A 15,910-nucleotide genomic window follows, 5' to 3' on the forward strand; every position below is an offset into this window, starting at 1 on the left:
CGAAGGTCCTAACACAACTCACTGTGCTAAATTTTGCCAAAATCGGATAATAAATGTGGCCTTTATGGACCTCAGACCTTAAATCGGCTGATCGGTCTATATGTGGGGGCTATATCAAGATATAGCCCATCTTCGAACTTAACCTGCTTATACATACCAAACTTCTGTCAAACCAGCAAAAATTCAAGCTTCAACGAACCAAACAAAATGATCGAGAGACCGGTTTCCATAGGAGCTATATCAGGTTATAAACTGGTTTGGACCGTATTTGGCACGTTTGTTAGAAATCATAACAGAACACCGCATGCTCAATTTCAGCCAAATCGGACAAATTAGGACTTATAAGGGCTCAACCGGTAGATCGGTTTATATGGGAGCTATATCAGGTTATAGACCGATGCGGACCGTACTTAGCACAACTGTTAGAAGTCGTAAGAGAATACTACGCGAAAATTTTCAGCCAAATCGGACAATAATTGGGGCCTCCAGGGGCTCAAGAAGTCAAATTGGGAGATCGGTTTATATGGGAGCTATATCAGGTTATAAACCGACTTGGACCGTACTGAACACAGTTATTGAAAGTCATAACAAAACACTATGTGCAAAATTTTAACCAAATTGGACATACATTGCCGGATCGGTTTATATAGGAGCTATATCATCTTATAGACCGATTTCAACTGTACTTGGAAAAATTGTTGGAAGTCACAACAGAACACTATATGCAAAATTTCAGCCAAATCGGACTAAATTTGCGGCCTCCAGGGGGTCAAGAAGTCTAATCGGGAGATCGTTTTATACGAGAGCTATTCAGGATCTTGACCGATTTAGACTGTACTATGCACAGTTGTTGGAAATCATAACAGAAACTCACGTGAAAAATTTAAACCAAATCGGACAAAAATTGCGGCCTCCAGGGGCTCAAGAAGTCAAATCGGGAGATTAGTTTATATGGGAGCTACATCAAATTCTGAACCGATATGACCCATTTGCAATCCCCAACGACCTACGTCAATGTTAAACATCTGTGCAAACTTTGAAGCGGCCAGCTTTGAAATTTTGACGGACGGAAATTCAGACGGACGGACGGACTTGGCTAGATCGAATCAGAACGTCGAGACGATCAAGAATATATATACTTTAAGAAATCTTAGACGAATATTTCGAGCTGTTACAAACGGAATGACTAGATTAGTATACCCCCATCCTATGGTGGTGGGTATAAGAAGTATGACATTTGAGAACGGATAGGGATTACATATTGAAATTTGAACCGGTTAGAGCGGAGGTGCTATCGAAATCAAGGCTCTAGGTGGTCCGGACGCCTTCAAGGTCCTAGGTGGTCTGGACGTCATCAAAGCCATAGGTGGTCCGGACGCCTCTTGCCAGGGCCCTAAAACGGGTCACTTCGGCATTTCGAAAAACTGTTCCGGCGGCCAAATAATTATTTGTGGCCCAATTTCCAAAAATTCCAAAAAAACCAAAAGTCTAATATTCCCGAAACCAGTAGAGATAACGTTTATCTGTAGCCGACTTGCTTGTAGGCATTTTTGAGCAATATCCAGGAAAAAGAAATTTGGAAATCGGACCACAAACAAAGATTTGGCAGCCCGATCAATTTTTTATCCTACACCATAGAATGGGGGTATTCTAATTTTGCCATTCCGTTTGTAATACCTCGAAATATGCGTCTAAAACCCCATAAAGTATATATATTCTTGATCGTCATGACATTTTAATCGATCTAGCCATGTCCGTCTGTCTGTCGAAATTTAAAGCTAGGCGCTTGAAATTTTACGCAAATACTTTTATTAGTGTAGGTCAATTTGGATTGTTAATGGGCCAAATCGGTCCATTTCACTGAAATTTAGAATAATGTGTTTTATTAAGCACGTCGACAACTGAAACAAATATGGTTCAGATTGGAACATATTTGCATATAGTTGCCATATAGACCGATCTGTCGATTTTGGTTTTTGGGCCTATAACAGGCGCATTTATTACCCAATTTCGCTGATATTGAGAACAGTAAGTTACGTCAAGACTCCCGTCATCTGTCGCATATATGGTTCAGATTGGCCTACATTTATATACAGCTGCCACATAGGCTGATCTTCAGCTTTAGGATCTGAAGATCTTAAAAGGCGCATTTATTATACAACTTCTCTGAAATTTTAAACAGAGAACTGCTTTAAGACTCTCAAAATCCAACTCAAATATGATCCAGATCAGACAATACTTAGATGTAGCTGCCGTATAGGCTGATCTGCTCAAATTTGCAACTGTTACCTGTATAAAGTTTCTCGGCGCCTGAACCAAATATAATTATGATCGGCCTATATTTGGATATTAATACGGATATGGTATTCGGCACGGCCGAACTGAATGCGTTTTAACTTTTTTTTACGTTTGAAAAGGAAAAAAAAAGAAGAAAAAGAACAACCTATAAAACAATGACTCCAGACGTGACAAAACGACGCACAGTGGGATAGATTAAAAAAAAAATAAAAAAATCTGCCATATTACTGGTGCCGTGGGTTCGATTTCCACCAGAGGCCTTGGTCTGTCGCTCCAATGGACTTAAAATTGTAAGAGTGAGTCTGTAAGGGACGATCAAGTATATATATATACTGTAGACGAAATATGAAATAATAGAATGACGAAATTAGTATACCCCCTCCCTATGGTGGAGTTTATAAAAACGAGAATTCGAAAATCTCTGAGACCGGAAAAGATATTTTAGATCTGAAGCGGACTTTTATTTATTTTATTGCAAATTTTCGAAATGCCGACTAATTTAGGGGCCTGCCAAGAGGCGGCCGGATCACCGAGGGCCGCCTCAACTCGAACCATTTATAATTTCAAAGACATATCCCTATTCTTTCTCAAACGGTACATTTTCTACTAATTTTTTTCTACGCAACTTTTTCATCCTTGCTTACCGTGTGGGAATTTTCCCAGCTCGATCCCAAGAAAGGGTCAGCCGATCCCAAAAAGGGTGAGGTGAACAATCCTAGGATTAACTGGCCAATTGGGATATGCTTATCGCATTCCAAGGTTATGGAAACCATCTTGTGTGATATTTAGTGTCCAATAGTATGAGAACCGCAGAAATAAAGAAGATTTTATGACATTTTTGTCGGAACGCTGGATTCGCTCTATCCACCAGTTCGGTTAGAGCTGGACTCTGGATTTTTCCAAAGCATTTGAAGGGGTCAGGCCAGGTGAACTAATACCAAACATAGTCGCTTTTAGTATGGGTAATAACTTCGTTCGATTTATATCAAGGTTTCTCAGAGAACGCACTATAGATGGGTTCCCACCCACAAGGCCCTACCCTCTCCACCCTCCACCAGAGGATGGCGGTGAACCTATTTCCCCATTCCGTTTGTAACACATTGAAATATTGATCAGGGACCCATCAAGGTATACGTATTCTTGATGGTCTTGATATTCTAAATGGATTTAGCCATGTTCGTCCGTCTGTCGAAAGCACGCTAAATTTGAAAAAAGTCCATGGTGGAGGGTATATAAGATTCGGCCCGGCCGAACTTAACACGCCTTTACTTGTTCTTATTTTCTTGTTCTTTGGACAGACTACTCTATGACAGTAGTGTGTGTCATTCAATTAAAGATGATACGTTCCCCAAGGATTTGTTGGCAATTTCCGAGTGGGGAAGGATGAACAGAGTACACTTTAACGCACAGAAGACGCTGCACTATTTCTTGTCTAGCAAGAGATTTGACCCACTTCAATCGTCAATATCTATCGACAATATAGTTCAGACAGCTCTTGATGTTCTGGGCATGAAGGTTCAGTGTGATATACTTACTTTGGGTACTTAGTAAAAAATGCAAATTTGCCCTTGAATAATTCATTAAGAAACATGCGCAAACTTCTCACATATCAATGAGTGCGAACGGCGTGCCGAAGAGCGACACCTCTTTGGGGAGAAGTTTAAACATAGCATAGTACCTGACAAATGTCGCCAACATTAGGAGGGGATAACTACTGGTGACAAATTTTTCCGAAGTTTTCGCGAGGATTCGAACCTAGGCGTTTAGCGTCATAGGCCGACATGCTATACTCTGCGTAAAGGTGGTCTGGTGGTATTTCACTTCTTCTAATCTTCTTAATATCCATACTACCTACATAAGGCCGAGGATGGAATATAACTCTCATATATGGGGAGGAGCTCCAAGGCCATTCTTGGAGCTGCATGACCGGGTTTAGCGGCCACAGTATACAATTCTATTGCTTGATTTGAACATCATCGGAATGTGGGTAGCTTTATACGAGTAATGTTTTATCGGTTCTTTCGTGGCGTATGTTCCGCCGTTGGGATATTTACCATGAAAGGCAAGATTAGCCAAGAACTCACACCCGTTTGTTATTGATTGGCCACTTGACCAAGCTATGCATTACCGAGAAATTTCATATTTTGCCCGAACCATTCTTATTTGGAGACTATAGTCAAATCGGATAAGAATTTCTCAAGAAGTATAATTGGGAAGTATATCAGGTTATGAACCGATTCAAACCATATTTGGCACTTCTTGAGCTCCTAGAGGGCGCACAGCGATCCTGTGCAATTGGAAGATCGGTTCATATGTCTGATATATTAGGCTTTATACTGATTCAGGCCATACTTGGCACGAATATATATTCTTTATGGGGTCTTAGGCCAACATCTCTATATGTTACCAATGGAATGACGAAGTTAGTATACCCCCATCCTATGGTGGAGGGTATAAAAAAAATCATTATTTCGATCTATGCGGCAGTTGTATCCTTATAGATACGATGTGGCCCATGCTCCGCAAGGCTTTTTAGGGGTTTAACACAATCACAAAGGATATGTAGGGGTCTAATATAACTCAATGTAAAAATCTCATCGAAATCGAGTAGTAAATTAGAAGTTTATGGGCTCAAGACCTTAAATCGAGATGTCGGTTTACGTCGAAACTATATCCAAATATGCGAGGTCTAACATAACTTACAGTTTTTCACACACGTACCCATATTTGAATAAAGCTGCGATATATACCTATTTCTCCTTCAAGTGGCTTAAGCCCATTAAAGGTAGATTTGTTACCGATTTCAGTGAAATTTTAAACATTGAGGTGTATTAGACTCCTCGACATCCGAACCGAATATAGTGCAGATTGAATCATATTTGAATATTGCTCTCACATAGATGAACTTAAAAAAAGGCGCATTAATTACCTGATTTTACTGAAAATTTGAAAAGTGAGTTGTCTTACACCTCTCTGTACCTGTGACGAATATGCTTCAGACTGGACCATATTTCGATATAGCTGTCACATAGACCAATCTCTCAATTTAGGGTCTTGTTTTTATTTAAAAACTTGCCTTGTACTCCTACCAGAGATCTGCTGCTGTGTCGCGCATTTGTGGTTCCCCGCAGTACCTCCCAAATGTCGCCAGCATTAGAAGGGGATAACCACAGCTGAAAATTTTCATGATGTTCTCGCCAGGATTCGAATCCAGGCGTCCAGCGTCAGTTTATCTATCGCTATGAAGCAAACCAGCGACGCCCGAGTTTAAATTACCACCGCAACTATTAATGTCATGTGTCTTTTGTATATGCGGTGGAATGATGAGTGTTTACCAAAAACAACGCAAACGAAAAAATGTTGGAAAAAATGCTAATGTGTATGCGTACGTATCGGTTTAAAGTAAACAAGCGACACCCGAGTTCAAATAACCACCCCAAATACTAATGTCTCTTGTTTATGCGTTGGTGTGATGAATTTTTGTCAAAAACAACGCAAACACCGTAATTGTATCATTAACTTAAAAAGGTTTAATAGAAAGCAACACCGCAACTATGATTAATTCAACGTGTTGTGTTGATTTGTTTTGCGGTGTTTCCATTCTCGTCTAACATTCATTCATAACACTGCAACGGATAAAGCGTTGTTAATAGCGGTGTTCAAGCAATCGCCGCTCATATCAATGTGTTGAGCATAACACCGCTTCATTGCCGTAGCGATACGTACTAACAACGCAATTTTATGAGTATATCGCAATTCGGAAAAACACCATCGCTTGCAGTTCTTTGATCTCTACATATTCAGGCGAAAGTAGTCCTGTTTGTACTACCGATTTTTAGCCAAATCGGACAAAAATTGCAGCTTGTAAGGACTCAAGAAGTCAAATCGGCAGATCGGTTTATATGGGAGCTTTATCAGGTTATAGACCGAATTGGACTTGACGGAGTACAGTTGTTGAAAGTCATAACAGAACGCTACTTGCAAAATTTGCGGTTCGTAAGGGCTTGGCAACTCGGTTTATATGGGAGCTATATCAGGATATAGCCCGATTTGAACCGAACTTGGTACAGTTATTAGAAGTCATAAACGAACACTACGTGCAAAATTTCAGCCAAATCGGACAAACATTGTGGCGTCCAGGGGCTCAAGAAATCAAATCGGAAGATCGGTTTATATGGGAGCTATACCAGGTTATACACCGATTTGGACCGTTCTTAGCATAGTTGATGGAAGTCTTAACAGAACACTATATGTAAAATTTCAGCAAAATCGGACAAAAATTGCGGCTTGTTAGGGCTTAAGAAGTCTTATTGGGGGATCGGTTCATATGGGACCTATATCAGGTTACACACCGATTTCAACCGTACTCGCCACAGTTGTTGGTAGTCGTAACAGAACAACGCATGGAATATTTCAGCCAAATAGGAAAAAAATTGCGGTTTGCAGGGGCTCAAGAAGTCAAATCTGCAGATCGGTTTATATTGGAGCTATTTCAGGTTATAGACCAGTTTGGTCATAGAGTCATAAAGAACACTACATGCGAAATTTTAGCCAAATGGGACAAAAATTGTGGCTTCCAGGCGCCCAAGAAGTCAAATCGGAAGATCGGTTTATATGGAAGCTATGTCCAAATCTGAACCGATATGGCCCATCTGCAATTCCCAATGACCTATATCAATATTAAAAATCTGTAAAAAATGTCAAGCGGCTAGCTTTACGCGTTCGACCGCTATCGTGATTTCGACAGGCGGACGGACGGACGGACATGGCTAGATCAACTAGAATGTGGAGACAATCCAAATTGTGGCTTGTAAGTGCTCAAGAAGTCAAATCGGAAGATCGGTTTATATGGGAGCCATACCAGGTTATACACCGATTTGGACCGTTTTTATTAGCATAGTTGATGGAAGACACCATATGTAAAATTTTAGCCAAATCTGACAAAAATTGTGGCTTGTTAGGGTTCAAGAAGTCTAATTGGGAGATCGGTTCATATAGGACCTATATCAGGTTACAGACCGATTTCAACCGTACTCGGCACAGTTGTTGGTAGTCGTAACATAACAACGCATGGAATATTTCAGCCAAATAGGAAAAAAATTGCGGTTTGCAGGGGCTCAAAAAGTCAAATCTGCAGATCGGTTTATATTGGAGCAATTACAGGTTATAGACCGATTTAGACCATACTTAGCACATTTGTTGGAAGTCATAGCAAAACACTAAATGAAAAAACTAAATCGGACAAAAATATGGCTTCCAGGCGATCAAGCAGTCAAATCGGGAAATCGGTTTATATGGGAGCCGTATCCAAATCTGAACCGACAGACAGACAATTTTAAGTCCATTGTAATACCACAGTAGCGACAGACCAAGGCTTCTGGCGGGAATCGAACCCACGAATTCTGCACTGGTAATCCAAGCACTCTACCAACTCGGCTACCGGGGCGCCCTACATCAATATTAAGTATCTGATTTCAAGTGGCTAGCTTGGCTAGCCACCGCTATCGTTATTTCGACAGACGGTCGGACGGACATGGCTAGATCGACTCCGAACGTCGAGGAGTCTTAGATAAATATTTCGAGGTCTTACAAACGGAATGACTTAATTAGTATACCCTCATCCTATGGCGGTGGGTATAACAAACATTTGATATATAAATTTGGGGTTAAGTGTTTGCCCAAAATATCGGGTAGAACGTCAGAAAATAAATTTCAGTTGTGGGGCTTCTTTTATTCAGTCTCAATAGCGCCATATGCAGCCATTAAAGACTTTTCTACAAAGAGGTCGTTAAGCAGCACAACTCTGGGTCTCGGCTAAAAGTGATCCCTGATCATTATGGGTTAAGTGTACAAGTTAGTCTGCCCAAAATCCCGGATAGAACGTCTTAAAAAACCTTCAGTAGTGGTTTTTCCTGAATTCCGTCACATTCGCGCTGAATTCGGCCATTAAAGACTTTTCTACAAAAAGGTCTTTAAGCAGCACAACTTTGGGCCTCAGCAAAAAATGATCCCTGATCATTATGGGTTAAGTGTACAAGGGGGCCTGCCCAAAATCCCGAGTAGAACGTCAGAAAAAAAATTTCAGAAGTGTTTTTTCCTGAATTCAGTCTCATTAGCGCTGAATTCAGCCATTAAAGACTTTTCTACACAGAGGTCGTTAAGCAGCACAACTTTGGGTCTCAGCTAAAAGTGAGTTCTGATTGGGCTATCATTTTACTCGGGCTGGACACATTGATATGAGAGAAGTATCTCGTATTTCTTAATGGAATGCTCCCCGTGACAAAAAGCGACAGCAAAAACCTCAAATTTACAAAAAGGATAAAAAGAATTAACTACAATAGAAATACAAAAAGCGACTACTTAGTGTCTATTTTTGAAGTCGAGTGCGAGGATTGACGAACCCTAGTATTGCCATCTTGAAGATCATGTTACACGAATGGATCAAAGCTCGCCTTAACGCCTTCTCTGAGTATGGCAAAATCCACATCGTTTGGTTGCCGGGCCATAACTGAGTAAGTGGAAATGAAAGGGCAGATGATTTGGTGGTGAAGGCCAGAGGACTGGCGTCAATAAACTTGGTTAAACCGCAGCCTTTCGGGTCGACGCAGTCCGAGTTAAGGGAATGGGCGACGAATGCGCATGCAACATTGTGGAACAGCGAAACGGTCGGTAGGATGGCGAAAATCCTATGGGGGGATCCAGATCGTGAGAAGACGAGGCTATTACTGAAAGGAAGTAAGAAGGAGGTCAGTATAGCTATTGGTATCATAACGGGACACATAGGACTACGAGCTCACTTATGTAAAATCGGTGTGGCAAGTGATAGCATGTGTAGGGCATGCGGGTAAGATGATGAGAGGTTCGAGCATTTGCCCGGCTTTCGCGTCTAACAGATACCGGCACTTAGGTGGAGACACAATACCGGACATGAACCAACTTAGGGCAGTGGTATGGCAAACAATTAATGATTTTGTAAGTAGCAGTATAGCTATTGGTATCATAACGGGACATATAGGACTACGAGCTCACTTATGTAAAATCGGTGTGGCAAGTGATAGCATGTGTAGGACATGCGGGGATGATGATGAGACGTTGGAGCATTTCCTTTGTCATTGCCCGGAATTCGCGTCTAACAGATACCGGCACTTAGGTGGAGACACAATGGGGGTATATTCATTTTGTCATTCCGTTTGCAACACATCGAAATATCCATTTCCGACCCTATAAAGTATATATATTCTTGATCAGCGTAAAAATCTAATCGATCTAGACATGTCCGTCCGTCTGTCTGTTGAAATCACGCTACAGTCTTCAAAAATAGAGATATTGAGCTGAAACTTTGCACAGATTCTTTTTTTGTCTACAAGCAGGTTAAGTTCGAAGATGGGCTATATCGGACTATATCTTGATATAGCCGCCATAAAGACCGATCCGCCGATTTAGGGTCTAAGGCCCCTAAAAACCACATTTATTATCCGAATTCGCTAAAATTTGGGACAAGGAATTGTGTTAGGCCCTTCGACTTCCTTCGTTAATTTGGACCAGATCGGTCCAGATTTGGATATGGCGGCCATATAGACCGATCCTCCAATTTAGGGTCTAAGGCCCATAAAAGCAACATTTATTATCCGAATTCGCTAAAATATGACAAGGAGTTGTGTTAGGCCCTTCGACTTCCTTCGTTAATTTGGACCAGATCGGTTCAGATTTGGATATAGCTGCCATATAGACCGATCCTCCGATTTAGGGTCTAAGGCCCATAAAAGCCACATTTATTATACGAATTCGCTAAAATTTGGGACAAGGAGTTGTGTTAGGCCCTTCGACTTCCTTCGTTAATTTGGACCAGATCGCTTCAGATTTGTATATAGCTGCCATATAGACCAATCCTCCGATTAAGGGTCTAAGGCCCATAAAAGCCACATTTATTATCCGATTTTGCTGAAGTTTGGGACAGTGAGTTCCCTTAGGCCCTTCGACATCTTTTTTCAATTTGGCTCAGATCGGTTCAGATTTGGATATAGCTGCCATATAGACCGATTTCTTGATTTAATATTTTTGGCCCATAAAATGCTCATTTGTTGTCAGATGTCGCCGAAAATCGGGACAGTGAGTTAAGTTAAGCCCCTAGACATACTTCTGCAATATCGTACAGATCGGTCCAGATTTGGATATAGCGCCATATAGACCGATATCTAGGTTTTAGGTTTTGGGGCCATAAAAGAGGCATTTATTGTCCGATGTTGCTGAAATTTGAGACGGTGAGTTAAGTTAGGCTCTTCGACGTCCTTTTTAAATTTTGCGCAGATCGGTCCAGATTTGAATATAGCTGCCATATGGACCGATCTCTCGATTTAAGGTTTTAGGCCCATAAAAGAGGCATTTATTGTCCGATTTCGCCGAAATTTGGGAAAGTGCTTTGTGTTAGGCTTTGTGTTAGGCATATCTCCATTTAAAGTCTTGGCCCCATAAAAGGCGAATTTATAATCCGATTTCACTGAAATTAGACACAGTGACTTATGTTAGGCTTTTCGACATCCGTGTCGTATATGGTTCAGATCGGTTTATTTTTAGATATAGCTACTGGACTTATTAGTATTTGGTCCAAATTGGAACATATTTTGATATAACTGATATGGGACATAAGTTATGAAATTTTCACCGAATTTTGATGAAAGGTGTTTTACATATATACCAGAGGTGGTAGGTATCCAAAGTTCGGCCCGGCCGAACTTAACGCCTTTTTACTTGTTAGAGTTTACTTTATAGTTTTTAGAGCACACAACAAGCCGATTACTGGCTTAGGTGTATGTCCATTGTGGCATGGGGAGTATTTTTTTGCACCCTCTTTTCAACCTAACCTAACCTAGTGTTTTTTTCGTCTGCCACTTGATGGTACCATTTTCGAGGTTTTAGTGACCTAAAAGCCACTAAGTTGGCATCCCTGTCAAGGAGGCCGTCCCCCTAAATCGCTCCCTAAACAGCATATATTTTTGATCCATGCCAATATGGGGCTCAAATGAAAGATATTTTAAAATAAATCAGGAATTTGATATTCACTTCTGGAACCAAATGATTTGGGAGCCGACCCAACCCCAAAACACTCTTCACCCTTCAAACAGAGCAAATGTTTGGACCATGGCAATATGGGAAACCAATTTGATATCCAAGTTTGGGAAAAAACTTATTGGCCACCCCAGTCCCAATACACCGCCCATCCCCCTGTAAGGGTCTCAAATATAAGGTATTTGGGAAAAAGCACGAATTTGACATCCTCACTCGGGGCGAATTGTCTTAGGGGTCATCCCTTTTCCAAAACACCACAAAAAAGGTATAAGAAAGTAAAATAAAGCGCAGCGGGGGAACGGGCCCGGCTCAGCTAGCATTAATATAAACAAATAAAGAATTTCACGCCAAGCTAAAAAAAAATTACAATAAACAAATAGAAAGTAAAGAGTGTACCTAAAGTTTTGTGTAATTTGCATTTATTTGAAATGAATATTAATATCAATATTTTTAAGTGCCAATTGTATAAAATAATGTATAATTAATTTTTGTTTTTATATACAAAAGTTGATATGTACATAGGGTAGTATTTTTTATTTCTTTTTTTTATTATTTTTTATTTATTTTTATTAAGTTTTAGTAATAAATTCGTTACTTCATGTCTTATGTTTAATTCTAAAGGTTTACACATAAATTTGGATGGCATGCTGTTAGCAAAATGCTTTCCACATAGAAGTTCGGACATTTAGGTAGACAAGACATGTATGCAATTTGAAAACTCGTACAGAGTGGTCTTCGATGATCCGCAATACTGTTGCACCATTTCTGATTTATTATTTTTTTTTTTTTTTGGAAGTTCCTCATCTTCATGGTGATTGGAATGTGTTAGGTGGTAGTGTGTAATTTTTTTTTTTTTTTTTGAAGAGGGTTAAGATTTACTTGAACATTTCACTATATACTATGCATAACAACTACAGAGTTAACTACATGGTTCAGTTTAAAGAACTATGGTAGATATAGTTTGGATAGTAGTAGTAGTAGTAGAGTAGTGGTAGAGTGAAGTTCTAAGGTTCTGTATTATTATATTCATCACTAAAAAAACAAAAAAAAGATTTTTTGGAAGAAAACCATTGTCAATTGTTTGGCCATTTGTTTCATATTTTCTGGGGGATTAATTTGTTAACCTTGTTCTATATCCCTTTTGTTAGTTCTGTGTTATTGGGGGGGGGGGGGTTCAAAGTTCAACTGTATAGTTGAGAGGGAATTTGAGGTTGGGTTTTGAAAAAAGGGGAACAATAAAACACGTATTATCTGTTTATTTTTTTCAGTTTAAATTTTAATAGAGTTTTGATTATATACGACAACGAACACCACTAAATTAAGAAATTTTCCCTGTATATGGTAGTGTTATTTTAAATCATAGATTGTTTTTTAGAAAACAAAATTGTATTGGTTTAGTAAGGAATATATGTATGTATATGTAAACTAGAACAATAATATCATTAAATGGTTATATATATTAAAAATATTTATTTAACATACAAATGCATGCTTATCAACTTAAACACATAATACACAAAGTCTGTGCAGTTTTTTGTTGCCTAAAGAGAAATGCTGATTTATTTGTTGTACATCTTTCGTTAAGACCATTAAAATAATCTGTAATATATGTTACGGGATTTCTATTATGCCCACGATTAAAGAAGAACGGCATTATATTCATTTTGTCATTCCATTGGCAATAAATCAAAATATCTTTAACCCACCCCTAGGTGAAAAGTATGCATAGAACTATTATATATGCAATTATCAACATACTACTTGGTCCTCTTACAATACTAAAACAATCATGGCAGTCCGTCATGTCCGTCTGTCTGTCTGTTGTAAATGAGCTGAAACAGTGCACAGATAAATATTTCAGCATAAGAGGCTTGTTTAAAGATGTCATGAATTGGACTATATCTTCATATAGCCTCCATATTGACCGATCTGAAGATTTAAGGTCTTTAACTCCTTTAAGGCGTTCTTATTATCTGATTAAGTTGAAATTTGGAACATTGAGTTGGCAACGTATGAAAAGTTCACTAATTTTCTTGAATATCGCTGCCATATAGACTGATTTCTCGATTTTTAGATCTGGACTTCATACCAGGCGCACTTATTTTCCGAGTTTGGTGCAGACCGGATCATATTTGGTAATAGCTGCCTTATTTACACGGGATAACTGTAAACACCATACAGGAGGAAACTTTGAGTTTTGACCTGTGTGATGTTATCACGTGGAGTTTAGCTGAAAGTTATCGGGTTTCGGATAGTGGAAAGATAGGTATTTTTCGCACCCATGCAACGACGGAAGCAGAGACAGGAGCTGAGATTTTAATGCAAAGATAGGGAAAAACCAGTAAGGTTTTCGTTCTTGGACCAAGAAAGTGAGTTGTGCAAAATTTTCAAAAAATCGGAAAAAATATTCGACCTGTACCTTGATCACAAGCATACATGGACAGACAGACGGGCATAGCTATATTGAATCAGGAAGTGATTCAAGGCCTCGGTATACTTAGCAATAGGTCTAACTTGTCTCCTCCTAGCAAACAAGTACACCACAGTGCTGGTGTCAAGAAGTAAGGAACCAAATTGCAACAGATGGAAGGTATTCATTTAGATATACGATCGATCCCAACGCAGCGAACATAGATTCCGATCATTGCTTTGTTGCAGCAAAGGTTCGCACCCATTTATAAATATACGATCTGATACTGCACGGCAGTTGGACATTGAAAGGCTGCAAACACAACAGATGGCAATTGCATACTCCACTCGACTGACCCCACTATTTGATGAAAGCACTCCTTCTCTCGATGAAATAGCGTCGAAATGGAAATTCACTGCTCACTCCATTCAAAGCCTCCACCAAGAAACCCTTGGGTATGACCAAGGATGTTAAAATGCTAGTGAAACCAAGAATGTGGCTTACAGAGGAACCCTGCAGTTGCATAAGCAACGAGTCAAGCGAAGGAGAGGTATATACTGAACACATTTTTGGATAAGAGGATCATGGCGAGCACAGGTGAGACGTCGTTGGGGATGCCACAAGGGGAACGTGTAATGTAGTTTTTTTCTCTCTCATCGATTTTGGTGGTAGACCGGATGGTAGAACAGGATTATTGAGATAGAAAGAGTCAGGGCATGTCATATCGAGTATCATAGGTACTCAGTATTTGAGCAAGTCCGGCCGACCATTCACTGAGACTCTCCACTCGATACCGCCGATTGTTCCCGACTGCAGTTGCAGCTACTTTTTATATGGAGTATTCCACTCACTATCCGAAACCTGTGGACACGCCCAGTAGATGAGCTTCTGTTAATGACGATGGTGGTGTTCACAAATTAAAACCGACAGTTCCAACCTATGTGGTGCTCATACTCATGCCGTGTTATTCTTGCAATGGGCAGATGTGTGTTTACGGTATCGAAGCTATCCGATGTACTGGGCTAAGGAGTGTAGATTGAGCGTTAATGGAAAACTATCCATTTTAGGCTTCTTTTTCTGCAGGATTATTGTTGTTGTAGTTGTGTTTTGTACACTAAGGCGGCAGCCTTTGCCGATGAAGGATTTCATGGGATTAATCCGGTACGTGCAACCGCCTGCCATGGTTGGATTGTCTTTGTCCTTTAGTTCCGTTGTCCACCATGTTTGCTTCGTCTTACTAGGCGGTACCTGTTCCGGATATACCCCTCGAAAGGGCTCTTCGTAACAAGATTCACAGCGGACTCCAGTTCCCTTCCCAGGGAGCCACCGCATATTTTCCCCGAAACTATCCCACTGAGGCGGCAGCCCTTGCCGTTGAAAGACTTCATCATGTCTATCCGGTACATACAACCGGCTGTCATGTGACTCTACAAGGTGTTACACTGGAGTTGTCCGGATCAGCCAAATTCCTTGGTGTGGTTATGGAATCACGATAGGGCATCTGGGATTAAAGTGTTTGCGGCCCTTTACTTCTGCCAGGGACAGGTGGGTAGTAGATGGGGTTTGAGACCTAGATAAATGCATTGTTTGTACTCAGCGGTGGTAGGGCCGATACTGGCGTATGACTACCATGTCTGGTGGTCGGTGACAGAGCATGTGATGAATTTGAGGGATATTGACAGGATTAATCTAGTGGCCCCAAGTTTCATATCCGGTGCCACGAGCACCACTGCAACCAGGATGTACCAGGAAACAACAAAGCAGACATGCTTGCGGTTAATCGAGTGGCCCCAAGTTTTATATCCGGTGCCATGAGCACCACCGCAACCAGGCGTACCAGGAAAAAATAAAGCAGACATGTTTGCGAGGCTGGGAGGAAATCTCATCTCATTTCCATATCTTTCGGGAATTTTCTATATACTGGAGGTGCGAACAAGAAACTTTAGTTAACCACTGGAATCACTCGGTGGGCTGTGTGAAGACGAAGGGGTTATAAGATGAACGATGACAAGAAAATGTGTACCACCTTCGATCTATGGGGATAGGGCATCTGAACGTCATAATGGGAATCACTACAAAGCACAACAAGTTAAAGACACATTTGCTCTGCATAGGCAACACAAATGATGGTATCCG

General features: G+C 40.4%; 1 protein-coding gene across 10 annotated transcripts in view; it reads right to left on the reverse strand.

The window, feature by feature from the left end:
* LOC106081447 (sodium/hydrogen exchanger 3) overlaps positions 1-15,910 on the reverse strand; it is a 275,612-nt gene that overhangs the window by 16,613 nt on the left and 243,089 nt on the right. Inside the window, exon 20 of one of the 10 annotated variants that reach the window (XM_013243393.2) lies at positions 12,216-12,396. The exons of the other annotated variants lie outside the window; for them this stretch is intronic. Coding sequence (XP_013098847.2) covers positions 12,369-12,396 — 28 coding nt within the window. The 3' untranslated portion in view covers positions 12,216-12,368. Of the gene's footprint in view, positions 1-12,215; positions 12,397-15,910 lie in introns of those variants that run through there. 10 annotated transcript variants of the gene reach the window in all.

This window comes from Stomoxys calcitrans, chromosome 3 (assembly GCF_963082655.1).
Source record: "Stomoxys calcitrans chromosome 3, idStoCalc2.1, whole genome shotgun sequence".
Taxonomy (NCBI): domain Eukaryota; kingdom Metazoa; phylum Arthropoda; class Insecta; order Diptera; family Muscidae; genus Stomoxys; species Stomoxys calcitrans.